The sequence below is a fragment of the Vombatus ursinus genome, unplaced genomic scaffold (genome assembly GCF_900497805.2).
Source record: "Vombatus ursinus unplaced genomic scaffold, bare-nosed wombat genome assembly UNPS02014774.1, whole genome shotgun sequence".
NCBI lineage: Eukaryota > Metazoa > Chordata > Mammalia > Diprotodontia > Vombatidae > Vombatus > Vombatus ursinus.
Window position 1 is genome coordinate 14088515 of NW_020954552.1, and position 17210 is coordinate 14105724.

General features: G+C 37.1%; 1 protein-coding gene across 2 annotated transcripts in view; it reads right to left on the reverse strand.

Moving 5' to 3' along the window:
• The window catches only part of VCAN (versican), a 134546-nt gene that overhangs the window by 40234 nt on the left and 77102 nt on the right, over nucleotides 1-17210 (reverse strand). For both annotated transcript variants that reach the window (XM_027864169.1, XM_027864170.1), the window contains 3 exons: nucleotides 7484-12796; nucleotides 4034-4147; nucleotides 1762-1875 (listed from right to left, as the gene is read on the reverse strand). In XM_027864169.1, coding sequence (XP_027719970.1) covers nucleotides 1762-1875; nucleotides 4034-4147; nucleotides 7484-12796 — 5541 coding nt within the window. The remainder of the gene's footprint in view (nucleotides 1-1761; nucleotides 1876-4033; nucleotides 4148-7483; nucleotides 12797-17210) is intronic.

Sequence of the window (17210 nt, forward strand, 5' to 3'; positions counted from 1 at the left end):
CATTATCATCTAGATTTGCTTCAGATGACTCACTGAAAGAGAGAGAGACAGAAACAGAGACAGAGAGACAGAGATAGAAAGAGACATAAAGACAGAGACATAGAGACAGAGAGAGAGAAGGGGGGGGTGGTCCAAGGTTAGAGAAAGAGAATTTCCAGGGCTAGAACATCAAGATCTATAGGAGCATATGACTACAAAGTTAGGGGCTGGCTAAAAAGCTCAAAAGGAGAAATCATGAGAAAATAATTATAGCCAAAGGGAGAAATCTTGAGAAAACAATCAAAGTCAGGTCTTTCTCATCTAGGTAAAAACAACAAAACAAAAAATTCTGAATGTTCTTGGCCACAAAGTTGCAGATGAAGTACTTGGCTGTAAACCAAGTGTTACGCAGAAGTGTGGCTTGATCTCTTATTAGGCAGGAGGTTAAGGGAAGAAAAGGATGCACCCATCCTAGACAATTGGCCTTTACATCCAGAACAAGGGTTAAGGAAGACTTGGCTAGAAAAGCTTAGACATGTAACAGCCCTATCAAACTAAATCTGCCAAGATAAAATATAAAATAAAATAAAATAGTTGGCACTATTTTCCCAGCAAGGAAAGGAAACATTCAGCCCAGAGAGGAGTAGGCTGGACGATGGGAGGAGGGTATTTCTCAGAAAGGAAGAGGGAACTAAGGAATCAAACAATCAAACATTTAGTAAGTCCCTACTATGTGCCAGACACTGTGCTAAGCACTGGGGGTACAAAAGAGGCAAAAGACTGTCCCTGCACTCAAGGAACCCTCAATCTAATAAGGAGAGACATGGCAACAAATACATATAAAGCAAGGTATGTACAGGACAAATAGGAAGTAATTAACAGAGGGAAGGCACTACAATTAAGAAAGATTAGGGAAGGCTTCTAGTGAGTGAGGGGATTTTAGTTGAGATTTAAAGGAAGCCAGAAAGGTCAGTAGCATTGGGGAGATCCAGAGCAAACATTTGGAGCCAAGAGATGAAGCGTTTTGATCATGGAACAGCCAGGAGGCCAGTGTCACTGGATTAAAAAGTACATGTCAAGGAGTAAGGTGTACGAAGACTGGAAAGGTAGGAGGGGATTAGGTAATGAAGGGCTTTGAACTCCAAACACAGCATTTTGTATTTAGTCCTGGAAGCAATAGGGAGCTATTAAAGTTAACTGAGTATAGGGGGTGATGTGATGGGCTTGCTATCTATAGTTTACATAGAGATTCAAAATTAATTAATAAGATCTTTGGAACTTATAAATTCCTCCCTCCACATTCTAAAAACTATCATAATCTCCCTGTGTGCTTTTGTGTGATGCATACTTTACTGAAAATCTTTAAAACACTTGAAAGGAGATTACATGTTACTCACAGTGAGTAAGGTAAGCGAGGAAGGGAAATGTTGATATCCTCTCTCATAGGCATGGGGAATATAGTTGATAAAGAAGAGGTGAGAGCAGCAAAAAAACCATGCTAACATCTGGGGCTTGCTGATGGAAGAAAAGAACACACAGCGCCCGACACATAGTAGGTGCTTAATAAATATTGATTGATTACTGATTAACATAGGTCACCTGGTACCACAGCAAGCAAGGAAACTGAGGTACTACGATGACCTGTGATTTTATTATTGAAAAGAGTATGTGAAATAAGGGTAATATTGCCAAAAATACTCATTTCCTTCTAATAAAACATAACAAAACTTTAAAATGTAATAGTGAAAATTATCATTATTAAAACATTATAGTAGGACTTACCTTGTTCACAAAGAGCACCAACATAGCTTGGAAGGCAGAGACACGTGAATGTATTAAAACCATCAACACAGGTGGCTCCATTCCGGCAGGGGTTGGACTGGCATTCATCAAAATCTACAGGAAAATCACATAAGCCCTCAAGAACACATTTACAAAATGGGGTACCAAGCAGGAGAGTTGACAAAAATCATTTCTATTTAGTTAGAAAGGAGATCGTTAAATACCAGAGAGTAGAATCCTCTTCTTCCTTGGTGAGTCGTCTGAGCACTAATTGACTTGCAGTCTGATTCTTAACCGAGAATCAGTTACCATACAGAACCTGCTCTGTAGGGAGCCCATGAATGAAGGCCCTTTTCTGGTGGGGAATCTCTTTATCTAGCAAGCAACAAAGGCTTCAGGTAGCTTCTCTGAAATAGTTACTTAAGGATCCAGAGTTAAATGTGCCATCTATTCAAAGTATAATTTGAATATATATTTTATATATAATTTATATCCTTGGCCCAACCAATGGATAGCAAAAGTAAGGTGTCAGGGATTTTATCACAACTCTATACTGACTTTCTAATCATTAGGCTGCTCTCTTCAAAACTAAATTTTAGGTCTATGCCTTTCTCTTTGTTTTCAAACTTCTTCTCTCAACATACACAACCACTTATTAGCATCCATTCTTATTTGTAAGAGACTATCATTATTGACTTCATGAATATTACCATGGCTGTTTCTTAATGAATATATATTGAATATTCTAAATTTGAAGTGGGGGCTATATCTAGATGGATGGATAGAACCAACACATTTCTAGATAGTTTATCTTTAGGTTAGATTTGTTTGTTTTGCTAATTACTGCATCTGGATATTATAGGATCAGATTGATGTAGTCTTTTAAGATGACTGAAATAACTATAAAAACCTTCATACATTGTTTTAAAAATCACCCCAAAGTAATAGTTTCAGTAATGAATATAAATATGATGACAGCCTAAAGTAAAAAATAAAATCTGTTGAAATTTTAAATTTCTCTTATTTAACATAACTTCAAACTAAACCTGTCAATATGCTTTTTTCCATATATGTTTTATGTCTCCATATAGGCATTGATTTATTTCTTTTACAAAATGCAATGCATCTTTTTATAAAAATGAATTAGAATGAGAACATCCCTTTCTTAAGAGAAATTATATTTTATCGACACAATTCAAAATACAAAAAAGAGAATCACATATTTTAACTATATACCACATGATAGTAGAAGACAATCTCAGCATTCTTTTAATATGCAGGCATGAGAGTCTTTCTAACAATTCTTCAGAATCTTATGAGTTATAAATTGGATTTCTTTTTAACTCTATAAATATGATTAACCCTATAAAAATGTCATTAAAAAGGAAAGAAAACAATTCTCTGCTCTCAGCAGTTGGGGGCTGTATTGGGTAATGTAGGGTATCAGTGAGATCAATTAAGAATGAAAACAGCCAACAAGATGAAAACTACTTTGCAGTAACACAAGCTGAATAATATACTGTGGGCTAATTCTTAGAGGGGCTGAAGGAGGAATATAGTATTGCCAAACTCCATGGGTCCCTGAATTCTTTAAAGAGAAAGTGAGGTAGGGGCAGGTAGGTGGCGTAGTGGATAAAGCACCAGCCCTGGATTCAGAAGGACCTGAGTTCAAATTTGGCCTCAGATACATAACACTTACTAGCTGTGTGACCCTGGGCAAGTCATTTAACCCCATTGCCTGGCCCGAAAAAAAAAAAAAAGAGAGAGAGAGAGAGAAAGTGAGGTGGAGGGGGCTAGGGAATACCTCCTGGGATTTGTACACTTAAGACAAAAGTTCCAAAGGAGAACAAATGGTTTTTCTCTTTCTATAAACCTGGACAAGACCTTGGGAAACAGCAAGAGTCTCCTCAAAGTATCATTTGAATATGGTATTTTGAGGGGGAAAACTATAACTCATGATTTGCTGATACATAAACAAATCTGAAAAATATCTATGTGTAAAATATACATAAAAATATTTTATTTAATCAACATCATGGTTTAATCTTCACTTGCAAAGTGAAATATTTGAACAATTCTATTGTAATTCAAGTAAATAAATACAAAACTGATGTTGTACCAGTTATTAAATTATGGCCCAACTTCTGTACTTTGCTTTGCTAGTATAAATATGGCCTCTATATATTAGGATCTCTGGTTCTCAGAAACCCTAATATTAAATGCTGACTTGTGTCTGGTTTTAGGAAAATACTTGTAGCCAATGGCATCTTACCAAATTCACATTGGTCACCACTGTATCCTGGTACACAGGTGCATACGTAAGTAGTATCTCTGGTATAACAGGTACCTCCATTAAGGCATGGGTTAGTTTTGCAGAGATCACGCCCTGTGGTGTTCAGGGGAGGAAGACAAATAAATAATTAGTCTCATCCTTGAGATATTTATACTTTTTAGCATTCAAATATCACAACAGTCCTAAAATAATATAAATTTTGTGATAGCAATTAGGAGATACTGCACAAGTAATGTTACTTTCTGGAGTGTTTTTTTTTACAATTTTGTATTTGTTACAATTTATAATAAATTTTCTAAATAATTTTTTCACTATTATTTTAAATTAAATTTTGCACTATCTCTGGCAACTGAAGTAGTCTATGGCAGATTTAGTCGGCATGATATGGCAATTGATTTTAGTCAAAAACGATTAAACATGTGCACAGTGAATGGAAATGTATTCTTTTAAACAGGGTTAGTTCATGTGGAATGGCTGGGTACACAGAACATGCATTCTTTTTAGCAGATTGGCTTGTTACCATCATTTGAATTATTATTGCCTTTTACCACTTAATGCCCAGAAACTGTATTTCTTCAAAAGTGTGCACTTCGAAAGTCTCTTCTGTTACATTAATATGCTTTTCCCAAAACACGTTCCAAATGCATTCCTTTAAACTATACTTGAAGAAAAGCAACATATGGATTAAACTCTAATGCAGGTGATTAAACCAAAATACAAAAACCTCACCTAAAAATGAAACCTCAACTTTTCAAATTATAAATACAATATCTTCCTCACTTAAAAGCAAAACAAAACATGATTGACATATGTTGCCCAGAATTCAACTTTTAGCAGACAGATAAAACATAGGACCAAATGGGTACTTATGAAGAGACATCTTTTCTAAAGACCATCATTTTTTACTACATTTTGTTCAGTTAAAATAATTGGGCAAACAGTTTATTTTAGTAACTTGGATTTATTTTTAGTGTATATTTGTATGTACTTCACCACAGCTGTTTAAGTTCAAAATTTTCACGTCTAGATAGGAGATGCAATAGTTTGTGAAAATATTTAAATAATAAGCCAATACATATGAAATAGAAATATAATATAAGTATTTATCAATTTGAAAATGCTAGAGTAATTGCACCTGAAAAGAAAAGGTTAAAATATTTATAAAGCTGTAAAGAAAGGAATACATTAGCATTGAAAAAACACCACTATAGATGACACTAAGCCATATCCACAAAGAAAAATTGGTCAAAACTAAACTCAAACTTTCTGAGTGTTAATTACATTCAGAAACCCAGGGGAAAACTAAGAGACATTGCATTATCTGGGGTTCATAAGGTTTATCGAGAACTTGAACTTTTCCTAAATTATCCTAATTTTACTGAGATTTTTTGTCTTACCTTCCCTAGAACTATTTTAAATCCTGTTTAGGCCTTGTCTGTTCCATTTATCTCTGCATTTCTGCAGACTTAAGGGGGAAAGCAGGACCATAAGGGCCAGGCTCACAGTTTGAGGCTGGGTGACGGAATGTGCGGTCTAGGATTCAGCAGGGATGAGTGCCTTTCTTTGAAGGTGAAGCAGATGAGGCGCTAGTCAAGGATGAAAGTTTATCCTAAGAAATACTAGCCTACAAAGTCTATTTTGCATGAGCTCAGCTAGCCAATTCAGTCTAAGAATCAATTAAACCTATTTTTAAAGAACTCGATAGATCAACATGATAAGTTATTTTGGTGCCATATAGACTTAGTCTCTAATCGTTGGTAAATGTTGTGGAATGAGTAACTTAACCTATTTGTAAAGCAAAAATACTTTCTCATCACATCAAGCACAATTATTAATAAAGCTCTGCTCCTATTGTTTATATCTTAATCTTTTTCTCTAACTTAAATTCTAATTCTAGTCAAATAGAAGGGAATCAGTACTAGTCAATTGAATTATCTGATGGCATATTATTAGTCACAACCAAAAGAAAATAAAATGCAACATTCAGCTACCTTTGTTCTAATTTATTCACAGAATATTATAAGCAATTTTTAGGCTTCTGTTTTTGCTCTTGCACCTGTGATTTCATTGGTGTAAGGAATTCCCAGTGAGTAAACTCCCTGTAGCAATACAAATAGCAACTGTTTTAAAATTTACAGTCTTGGAAAACTCCATGGGGCATTGAGGAGTGTGATTTGTCCAAGGTCACACAGCCAGCATGTCTTAGAGGCTGAACTTGAAACCAGCGCTTCCTGACTTCAAAGCCAGCTCTCTATTCATTATGCCACACTGCCTATAAAACTATTTAATAAAAAAAAAAAGTTTCCCTCTGAATGAAGCAAATAATAAATCTGATTTTCAGGGTCATACTTAAAAGACAATATTATTTATTGGAACAATCAGAATATACAAAAGACAATATAACACTATTGAAAAATCATCAGATAAGTAAATTTGACTAGAGCAATCAGTGTAATATTTATTTCAAAGGAACACTGTGTTTACAGGTGTTACTCTGGAAGAATATTAGATTGTTCTTCTAGGATGCCAATTCCAACTGGAGATAATAATCTGTTCTGCCATCATTATTATTTAAATATCTACCTTTACTGATAAATATTGGAAATATATTATATATATATACACAGAAATATATATGTATATCATCAAAATGCAAATCACCTGATCATGTGAATAGTTGTTCCATTCATTTGTTTGTTAGTGAACTAATTAGTGAACTAATATTTGGTTTGTCAATTACTTATGAGAATCTAAATTTGACATTGTGGTCACCATGACTATCTATGGTTAATAAGTGTTAAGTCTTCTTTAAAAACAGTAATGGCTGGTACTTATTGTTTTGGTGATTTTTTTCATATGTGTATCTCTGAGGAAAAACATGACCTAGAAACTTTTAACAAACAACTTCAATACATATAACAGCTATAAAGCAGAGCCCATAAAAGCCGGAGTCTGCAATGTAGAAACTGAATAATTTCCCATGGTATTTAGGTGGCCATTGTGCAAAACATAATTTTGTTCAAGATATGATGGTGCCACAGTAGAATCTGCAACAGGAAATAAAATGACAGGAAATATTTCTCTACCTTTAAAATGAATGTGTAATTACAACATATAAAATTAAGGGGTTTTTAGTTGAGAATGAAAACCAGTTGAACTCCGTGAATTACTGTTATTGTGGAATTCTCTATGTTTTATAAAGCCTTTTATTTTTATTGCCCAAATTTAGGTGATACCATTACTTTCACTACATTTCATTATGAATCATGACCTGAACTAGCATAAGAAACACACATCCTTTGTCTTTAAAACTATAGTATTTCAATATTATGAGGAAAATATACATATAGACATACATATGTATGCTATTGGATCAAAATGAACGTTCCTAGGTTTTTTGGAACAAATCTACAAGTGTTGTGATCTTACCTGATAAATATACGGCTGTGCCTTCTACTGAATCTTCATTAGTGCCAATCAGGAAATCCGTTCCATTAGAAGTTTCCGGAAGGAGAAATGATGAGGTTATATGCTCGGTATTTGATTCCTCAGTGCTTATCATTGCCTGATCATCAGAATCAGGAGTTCTCACAGGTATTTGGTTGTTGGCTACTCCACTGTCAACTGATTGTGTTTCAGTGTTTATTTCTATGGAAGTGAAGGGTGTAGTTGGGTTTTCAGTGGCCTGTGGGCCAGATTGAACTAGTACACCTCCTACAAAACCATGGTTGGCAGAAGTGGGAACAGAAAGCACTCCCTGCAAAGCATCTTCTAAATTACTTTCACCTGTAGCTTCTAAAGATGTCCCACCTTTGGGTAGGTTAATACCTGGAGGTGTGTTGGTTGTTTCTCCAGAAAATATCAGATCAGTAAAGATTTGAGAATGTTCAGGAGCCTTAGTTTCTTCCTCAGCAATTAAAACCTCTGTGGCAGACATTTCTGTCTCCTCTATTGCTAACCTGGTACCAGGGGAAGTCAAAAATGGAAAATCAGTTCTGTGAGATGATTCTTCAATTGGTGGCTTGAAAGTTGCTTCAGCATTTGAATTAACTTCTTTAAAAGTCTGTTCGAGTGAAATTCGGTATGCATCTGAATCTGTAGTTGAGGCAGAACTTGGGGTGATTACTTTAGGGTATTCAGATGCACTACTAACTAGGTGGACAGTTGCTCCAGATGAAGGAGTTTGAGAATATAGTTCTGCAGATGCTGAATCTGGTGTTATTTCAATGTATTCTGTGGGATTTGATCCTTCGATCACCTTAGGAGTTTCAGTCAAACTCTGAGCAATAAATTTGATGGTAGCAATATTTCCATCTACTGTGTCATTGAACAATTCCTCTTCTGCCCCAGAAGATAACTCTGGCTTGAAAGAAGAATTCATGAATTTCTTCCCATCATCCTCAGACTGTGTCCCTTCCAAATAACTCAAAGTGGAGATTTCTTCACTTTGATCAGCAATCGGTTGTCCATCTGACAATGTGCTTGATTCGAAGAGATCATCCGGGGTACTTTCAGTAGCAACATATTTTGCTTCAAATTTAAGTTCTTTTATGTCTTGACTGATTGTAGGAGACATACTAGGAATGGCTAAGGATGATGCTGTGGGGAGTAAAACACCTAATTCAGCTGCCATGCTAGAAATGGGGATTCCAGTTGTGAAGTGTACACTGTCCTTTGAGATGTAGTCCTGACCTAATCTGATTCCATCCTCAGAAGCTGCTGATTCATTGCTTATTGCCTGAGTGGGTCCAGCCCAAAGACCATCACCCGATTCCTCCGTTTTTTCTTCAATAAAAGAAAGATTAAAAGCCGCATCTTCTTTCTCTTCAACTTGCACATTTTCTTCATTACTGCCATATGGGACTGATTGTAGCTCCGGATCTGTTTCTGTTTGTATTCTTATCATGTCTTCATATATTGTTTTAGTGTGATCTATATCTATGATAGTGTTTTTATCAGGTGTAATTTCAGGTAGTACTTCAAAAGTTGTACTCTTGGTAGTGGGTAATATTAAATCACTGTCTTCTTTGTCAAGATCTAAAATAATGCTTTCCGTAAATTTTCTTGTTTCGGGAGTCAAAGTGATGTCTTCAGACTCCTTGGAACTATCTGGGGAGTGGCTTGTGGAACTCTCAAATATCATTAGATTAGGCTGGGTGACAGGTAAGTTTTGAGAACTTTTATTTTGCTCTGCACGAGTTGGTAATGCCCTTGTTGGCAATTCATTTGTAGCCAAAGCTTCCATACTTGGAAATTCAGAATATGTTCCCTCAGGGCTATATGGAACTACTGTGGTAATTGCTACTGTTGTCTGAGCAATCCTGCTAGCATGAACTGAGTCTGCTCCATCTAACCACCCTGATCCTTCCCCAGAATTTTCATAAGACTGATCAGGCATCTGGGATGCTGAAATTCCAAATACTTTAGCAGTTTCAAGACTTGAAGGTTTAGTGAAAAGTATAGCAGAAGAAGTTACTCCTCTAGTTTCTGACTGGGAAGAGTTCTCTTGAGATAATTTTTCAGTGATGGTTTGTTGCTTAGGGGTCTGAGTTTCTTCTACCCCACTAAAAGACTGGTTTTCAGAATCTTCCATTTTTAAGGAGTGAGTGACTGGTGACAAGGTAGGTTTTTCATCATCATTTTCCCTATAACTTTCAAATAATAAGGTATTGGCTACCGTGTGACTTATATCTGAGGCATTATTTATTTGAGAACCATGGTATCTAACTTCTTCTTGTGTTCCATTGAGTTCTTTTTCATGCTCTTCAGTTTTTTCAGGTTCTAAACTTGGTTCTGAACTTTCAGGCTGATGTGTGTCAGGAGTTAAAATACTGGTGTTTTCTTCTATCCCACTGAAACTGAATGGAAGTGTAGACTCACTAGGAAAAACTTCATCCCCTGACCCCTCTCCAGAAAATACTGCCTCAGTATAAAACTCTTGAACAGTTGGTCTCAGATCTTCAGAACCGTTGTTTTCTATGTGATCATTTTCACCAAGGGAAATACTTTGTTTTGTATTTTCTTCCTCTTTGATTGCTTGCTCTCTACTTGTGTTTTCAGATATTTGGGATTCAGTCACTGAGACACCATCAAAGGAAGAGAGTGATTCTTTGGTAGCCACTGTAAGGGGAATAAAGATACCCAAAGCCTTCTCTTCTAAATCTGGAATAATTGTGCTAACAAAGGAAATGTCTCCTTCTGTGGGCCTTGTTTCCTTGCTTCCAATAAAAGTTTCCTTTGTTGTTAGAATGGAGTAATCTGTGGTTTTTGGTTCACTTTCAGCAAATATTTCTGTATCAGAAATTACTCTTGTTGCAACAGTGCTTTTTTCTGATTCAAAAGGTTTTTGTTCTGCCATCTTTTCTTCTACAGATACTTTACTTTCAATTCCTAATCCGGCCGTGTTGACTTCATGCCCAGCACTTACTGCTAAACTGGCAGGCGGCACAGTGAGAGAATAAGTCATAGAAACTGTACTGTTAACCTCTTCTTCAGCAGCTTCAGGAACTAACTCTGGGGAGGGACTATGTCTTACTTCAGACTGGGTGATAAAGTCCACATCTCCAGAACCCGAGTAAGCAAATGGGAAATCAGTACTGAATGTTTTTTCTGTGGTACTTGAAGGTATGTGGTCAATAGAACTGTTCATTTTAGTTGGTTCTTCTCCTGAGCCCTCAGTCATAAATGGAAATTTTCCTTGAAGGTGGGCTGCGAAGCTAACCGTTGTGCTCCCAGGCCCTTCAGAATCAGTTCCTGACCGTGAGCTAGCTAAAGTAGTTGTTGCCAAAGGTATTATTATTTCAGACTCCATGAATATTTTTTCCCCAGAACCCTCTACTACAGCCGTTTCCTCTTCAGTTATAAGATGAGCTGCTGTTGAATAGTTTTTAGATTCGGGAGTCACAACTTCTTTTAAAGGAAAGTCCTTGGGGATGTCACTTACTTCTGTTCCAAAATGTGATTCTTGTGACTTCTCTGTGCTTAAATTTCCCCTGGCCATTTGACTTACAGTTCCAACATCTGATCCATCTGTGACAGAACTCGGAACTGAACCCGTTGGCTCAAAAGTCACAGCATGTGCTACATGGGATGATAGAGTGCCAGGCATTGTCTTTGCTTCATATTCAGTTTGCACTTCATTACCTTTTGTCACCTGCAAAATTAATGAAGCTAAAGGTTCAGTTGTAGGTTCCGTGGCAGAACCAACTTCTCCAGAACCTTCCTCAAGAAGGAAGGCACCAGAGCTAACTCCTATGGGAGTAGAACTTTCTGGAACTTTGTGTTGAATGGTGCTGCTCTTATCTATATATTCTTCCTCAGACTTCTTTGAGAACAGAGATTCTGTGGGGATAGGGTCAGATTTCACTATGTCCCTCTCGAACTGTGTGGATCTGTTGTCTATGGTGGTCGAATCAGAATTTGTAGACTTAGATTCATCAGAATTGCTTGATTCAGAAGTGAAAATTAACTGCTCCCCTGTGGGCTGTGTGGATGATCCTTCCATAGATGTAGCCAGTATGCTTGTGGTCTCCCTTTCGCCATCTAGATTCTTACCATCAGCAGGTGTGCTAATGCTGTTTGGTGATGATGTTGATGTTGATTTGGGAACCTCCGTTTGACTTTCAAATTTGGTAGTCAGTATTTCTACAGAACTTTCTTCCCAAACTGGATAATTGGCACTTGTAGAAACACCCAAAATACTTTCTGTGGGGATGGCCTTGCTGGCATCTAAGGGAACACTTTTTAATGGCATCTCAGCTGTGGGTGTATGCTGTAATAGGCTGGCTACCACTGTGGAAGTCTTATTACTATCTTCTTCTACAAATCCAGAACCTTCTGGAGTGAAACCCAAAGAGTGATTTCCTAAAAACTCGACAGTGTGCCCTGAGCTTGTGTCTTCCATGCTTTCTACTGTGGCGATTGGGTAAGCCTGCTGATGTCCTGTAAGAACAGATGCTCTCTCTTTCGGTAAGATGTCTACTGGTACTGAATCAGGAACAGCCATTGGAGCAGATGTGACCATAGAATCATGTTCAAGCACTTCTTTTAAAGTCACTTCTGTAGTCCTTACAAAATCTACTCCCTGAGTCTCCTGGCGAACAAGAGCATCTCCTGAAGACTCTTCAGGAAATGAAGGTGTTGTTTCATTGTTTTCATGTGAGTGGTTGAGAAGTTCAAGACCATTCTGCATCACTGGCTCAACCACTTCCAATGACCCTCTCCTACGTAAAGCAGTTGCCCCACTCTGTTGGTCTGTAGGGAAAACATCTGACTCACCACCTGAAAAAGGTTCTGGGGTTTCAGGATATGTATCTGGCTTCCATGTAATTTCAAAAGATTCAAGGGTTTCTTTGGATTCACTTGGTTGCAATACAGTAGAAGACTCCATTTCAGATAATTCAAAATGGTTAGTTTCACTGCTGTGAGAAAAATTTGGAGAGGGTGCAACGCTTTCAAACTGCCCCCTCCTAGCTTCTGCAGTTTCTGGGTCTTTGGGAACAGTAGTGACAAGATGTTTTCCATTTATATACTTCACAGATGGGGTTGTGGTCACCTCAGTTGTTGTCACCTCAGTAGAATTTTCACAGTCATCTTCGTCTACAAAATAGGGTTCTAGTTCAATGATGTCGGGTAAAAGCGTAAGAAAGTCAGACTGATCATCAGTTTCTTCACTGCAAGGTTCATCTTCTTTTGAGTTTGAATCTATTGGATGACCAATTATACTCAAATCACTCATTCGACCTGAAAAAAACAAAGAGTTTTTCACAATACTTACATAGAAGAGATGGCAGTGCACTACAGTGAACATGGCTAGCATTGATCACAAAAAAAGAAAAGAAAGAATTCAAAACCAAATAATTTCAGATCAAGTCTAGTTACCATTGAACATATGTTGGTCTTGGTCTTCAATAGTTTTCCTTTTGTGTCAGCCAGAAGAAAAACAAGTTCAGTTCTAGTTTGATAATAACAGCTTCTAGATCATGGCAACTATGAATAGATAACATTTTCAATGGACCAATCTATGTTTCACTAGCGTGATTAATTCTTTTAAAAATAAAATTTAAAGTCAGGCATAACATAACCTAAACTAAAAACACACGACAATCAACTCTACCTTCTCTTGTTAGGAAACAATCACAAGACTATTTTCTAGAGCTAAATTAAATAGCTATCTTATTCTCTTTTAAAACAGGGCAACACCAGCAAAACACACAGAGAAAGAAAATATCATCCATAAGCAGATGACTTACTCTAAGAAAGTTAAACACCCAACAACCAGAAGCTATCAAAGAGAGAAAATTTGGACATCAACAACTTCTACCAGTGAATTCAGAAGCAATGGGTACACATCTGGCAGAACCACTTATCCATGAACCATTCCTTGTGGACTAAAAGCATACCACCTGTGCAGGAGCATCCCAGTGATAAGAGAGGGGACAGGTGCAGGAATCTCTCCATGTATTTACAATTTTAACACCTACTCTGCCTTTTGAGGGACAGAGTGAGGCTGAGTCAAGATCATAATTGTAGTTCTTATCATGATGTTTACTGACCACCAGTTATTTATCTAACACATTTCACAAAGCTCAGGAATTACAATCAAATGATTTTGCAAGTATATTTCAAATAGTAAATATTACCCAAAGATTGCTGAGATTATCAGAGTATTATGTGACATTGAACACGGGGTGAAATGGCCTTTCTTGTAGCCAGAATGGTTCTGGCAGTACACCCCCTCACTGCCTAGAGATCTTCTTGCTTCCCCCTCTGCTGACCCAGAAAACAATCTCCCCTGTCCTCTCAGGTTGAAGCTGCCCTTCCAGTTACACAGTAGTAAAGGGAGAGGGGGGAGTCTATTATGTGCATATGTGAGAAAAGAAATACTCAAACTGGGAAACAAGACAGTGGCTCTTGTGGTATAGTGGCTGCAACACTATCTACACTAAAGAGCTATAACTACCGTGAAACATCGAGGGCTTTGCCCCAGGCATTTAGTGGGTTTGTACCAAATCCTCCCTTTCCTTGAAAGCATAGAGGATCATTGGGTTGTAGATTTAGAGCTAAAATGAACCCTGCAAGCTATCATATCCAACTCCTTAATTTTACATCTAAGGAAAATAAAGCACAGGGAGGTTAATGGATTTGACCAAAAATCTAGTAAATGTATGATTTGAACCCAGGTCTTCTTAACTTCAGATCCAGTGCCTCATCCTCTGTCCCATGCTTCCTTTATTGGGAGTATCAGTAAAGGGTCCAGAAGTGATGGCAGAGGGAAAAGCCTGCTGACATTGATTATTCACTGTCCACAAATCTGACCCTGCCACAAGACATTACCACCTCTCCACTAGGGTCTGGTGAAGTCAGGGCCAGGCATCTCCTCTTCTTCTAGGCCACCTTAGCCCTAATACCCTGGTTGACATTCATCAGTTTCATGGCTTGAAGATAAGGTTCGAAGATGTGAATAGCAGATGATCTCTAGTCTTTAAACTCCATATGAAACATACTAGGTACCTGAGTGGGAAGAAAGGATGGGGTTTACTCATTCCCAAGTGCTAAACTTGAGCAGATAGATCCTAGGTCCTCTGTTATCCTTCCCGTCCTGGCCCCAGGGTATGGCTCCATCAGAAAGATGAAAGAGAAGTCTGGACTACACTGGTGGGGAGCAAAACCAGAAGATTCAGGAAAAGAACCCTCAGCTCACAGATGGTTTGCCTGGCTAAGCTCCTCTATCACCACACACCCCTAACCTTTCCTTCCCTGCTTTGAACCAGTGTCTCAGGTCATCTGTGGCCCCCCCTACTAACTGAGGGATTTCACTGCTTCTTGCTCCAGAAATAACTGATGAGAGTGGCAAACAGAACACTGGACTTGGTGTCAGGAAGAACTGAGTTCAAATCCTGCCTCAGATAGTTACTTCCTATGTGAAAGTTATTTAATCACCAGGAAAAGTTACTTAATTTCTCCCAGCCTCATTTTTCTTATCTGTAAAAAAGTAATAAACATAGTGGCTGCCACAGTTGTTAACTCTAAACTACAGTATCTAATTCTTTTGCCTGAGATAACCTAAATAAATCTAAAAATTAGAACCTAGATGAATCTATCAAATTCTATTACAAGGAATCCACAATTTAAAACAGGGTTGATCTTCTAAAAGTCTAAAGACCTCTGAATAAATTTATCTTTTAAAAAATTAATCAAAAACTTTGGGTTCAACTAGACTTTATCAACAACATCCAATTTATTGAAAGGAGAAGCAAAGCCATTTTTGTAGATTATAAAGACAAGACTTTGAGGAAAGGTTATGAAGAGGAAAACCAGCCTACCACAATGGCAGTCAAGTTTGTATAACAGCTGGTTGCCTGAGGGAAAAAAAATAAACTAACAGTGGTTGGTTTCTGCTCAATCGATGTGGCAAGTCAAACACAAGGCACCGATTAAAAACCGTAATTTTCCTATGTATAGACTAATGCTTACATTAGAAAAGAAACTTTATGATTCACATTTTGGGTCAGTAGATATATGCCTATGAACTAGTACATTGTTCTTATATTTTTCACAACAACTGGTTGTAGTTAAATGGTAGTTGAAAATATTTTTATATCTATATTTAACTCTACCAAAATAATTGGATGTTTACATCATTTCCCTTTTGTATTCATGTGTGATAAATAGTCTAAAAGCTTTTTCCATTAAATATTATAAAAATAAGTATCTTTTATACCATATAAAATTATGTTTAGCATGGATGAATTTTAAAATCATCACATTCTGGTTTTGGCTCACAAATAAGGGAACTAAGAATAATCATAGCTGAAATATGCATAGAGTTTTAAAGTATGAAAAGCTACTTACACAAACTACCACAGTTGATCACCATATCACCCTGTATACTTGGCATCATAGCTATTTTTACTTCTATTTTACAGATAAGGAAACTGAGGCATAGAGATTAAATGTTTTGACTATGGTCCATAGGCAGAAGTGTGATTCCAACCAGGTCTCTCCTGACTTTAAGTTCAGTACTCTTTCTACTAAATCATTTTAAATCTGTGGTAGCACATTTTCTTGGGCTTACATAATGAATAGGTAACCCCCTTTTTCCCTGAACTAGTCTAATAGGCAATAGGTGAATCTAAGTCAAAACATATAGCTCAGAAGATTGCGATGGCTGGGTTGAGACTGAGAAAGAAGTCATGAAAGTGAATTCTCAGTCACAGAAAGGAATCATTCTTTTTTTTTCCTTTTACTTAACCTTCTATGTAAAGCAACATGGATAGGCAGCAAAAGAAAAACTGACCTTATGAATCATGCCAAAATTTCCTTTCATTAAAAAAAAGTTATGATTTCTCAGGTCTGGACTTAAGAATTGGTAGCCCCTCAGAGCCTGTCCAATCCGATCCAAACTTACAGAAGGTTCTCCACCATGATATCACCTTTCAAGGTATCAGTTTAGTCTTTGCTTGATGCCCCCAAGTGGTGGTGGTATGGGAGCCGGCTACTCTATCCCTGAGCAGTTCCTTACACCAAGCCCAAATTTGCCACTTGGAAACTTCCACCCTTTGCTTTCCTAGCTCTGTCCTCTAGGACTGAGCAAAACAAGCATGATCCCTCTTCCATGAGGTAACCCTTCAAATATTTGAAGACAGTCATCATGTCTCCCTAAAGTCTTCTCCAGAAGAGATTTGTGCACACAAATACTTGCCAGTCCTTTTTGTCAATCACTTCCCTGTCTATATGAAGATATTTATACTGATGAGAAAAAACCTAACTGTATAATTGTGCCTAAAATCAACCATCATGCCTAAAAATATATTTCATTCAATTAACATTATAGTATAAAAACAAATAAACAAAATGCTAATGACTATGAAGCTACACACGATTATACTAGACTGTTTCATGTTTTCTACGCAAGTATGGCGAAAAACAAGTCGGAGCAAAATATTTTAAATTATTCTACCCCTCATTGAGCTTTGTGACCTATGGTAACCTTTGTTATTTCTGCATCTTCCACTCTAAATATAGGATTTTTGCAATGTTACCATCACTAGATAGATAAATAATAAAGTAGATTTGCCTTCAATTCTCCTAAAAGCATATGAAAGGTATTATATTCATGATTTGTCAAAACTATGACCAAAAGTATGTCTTTGAT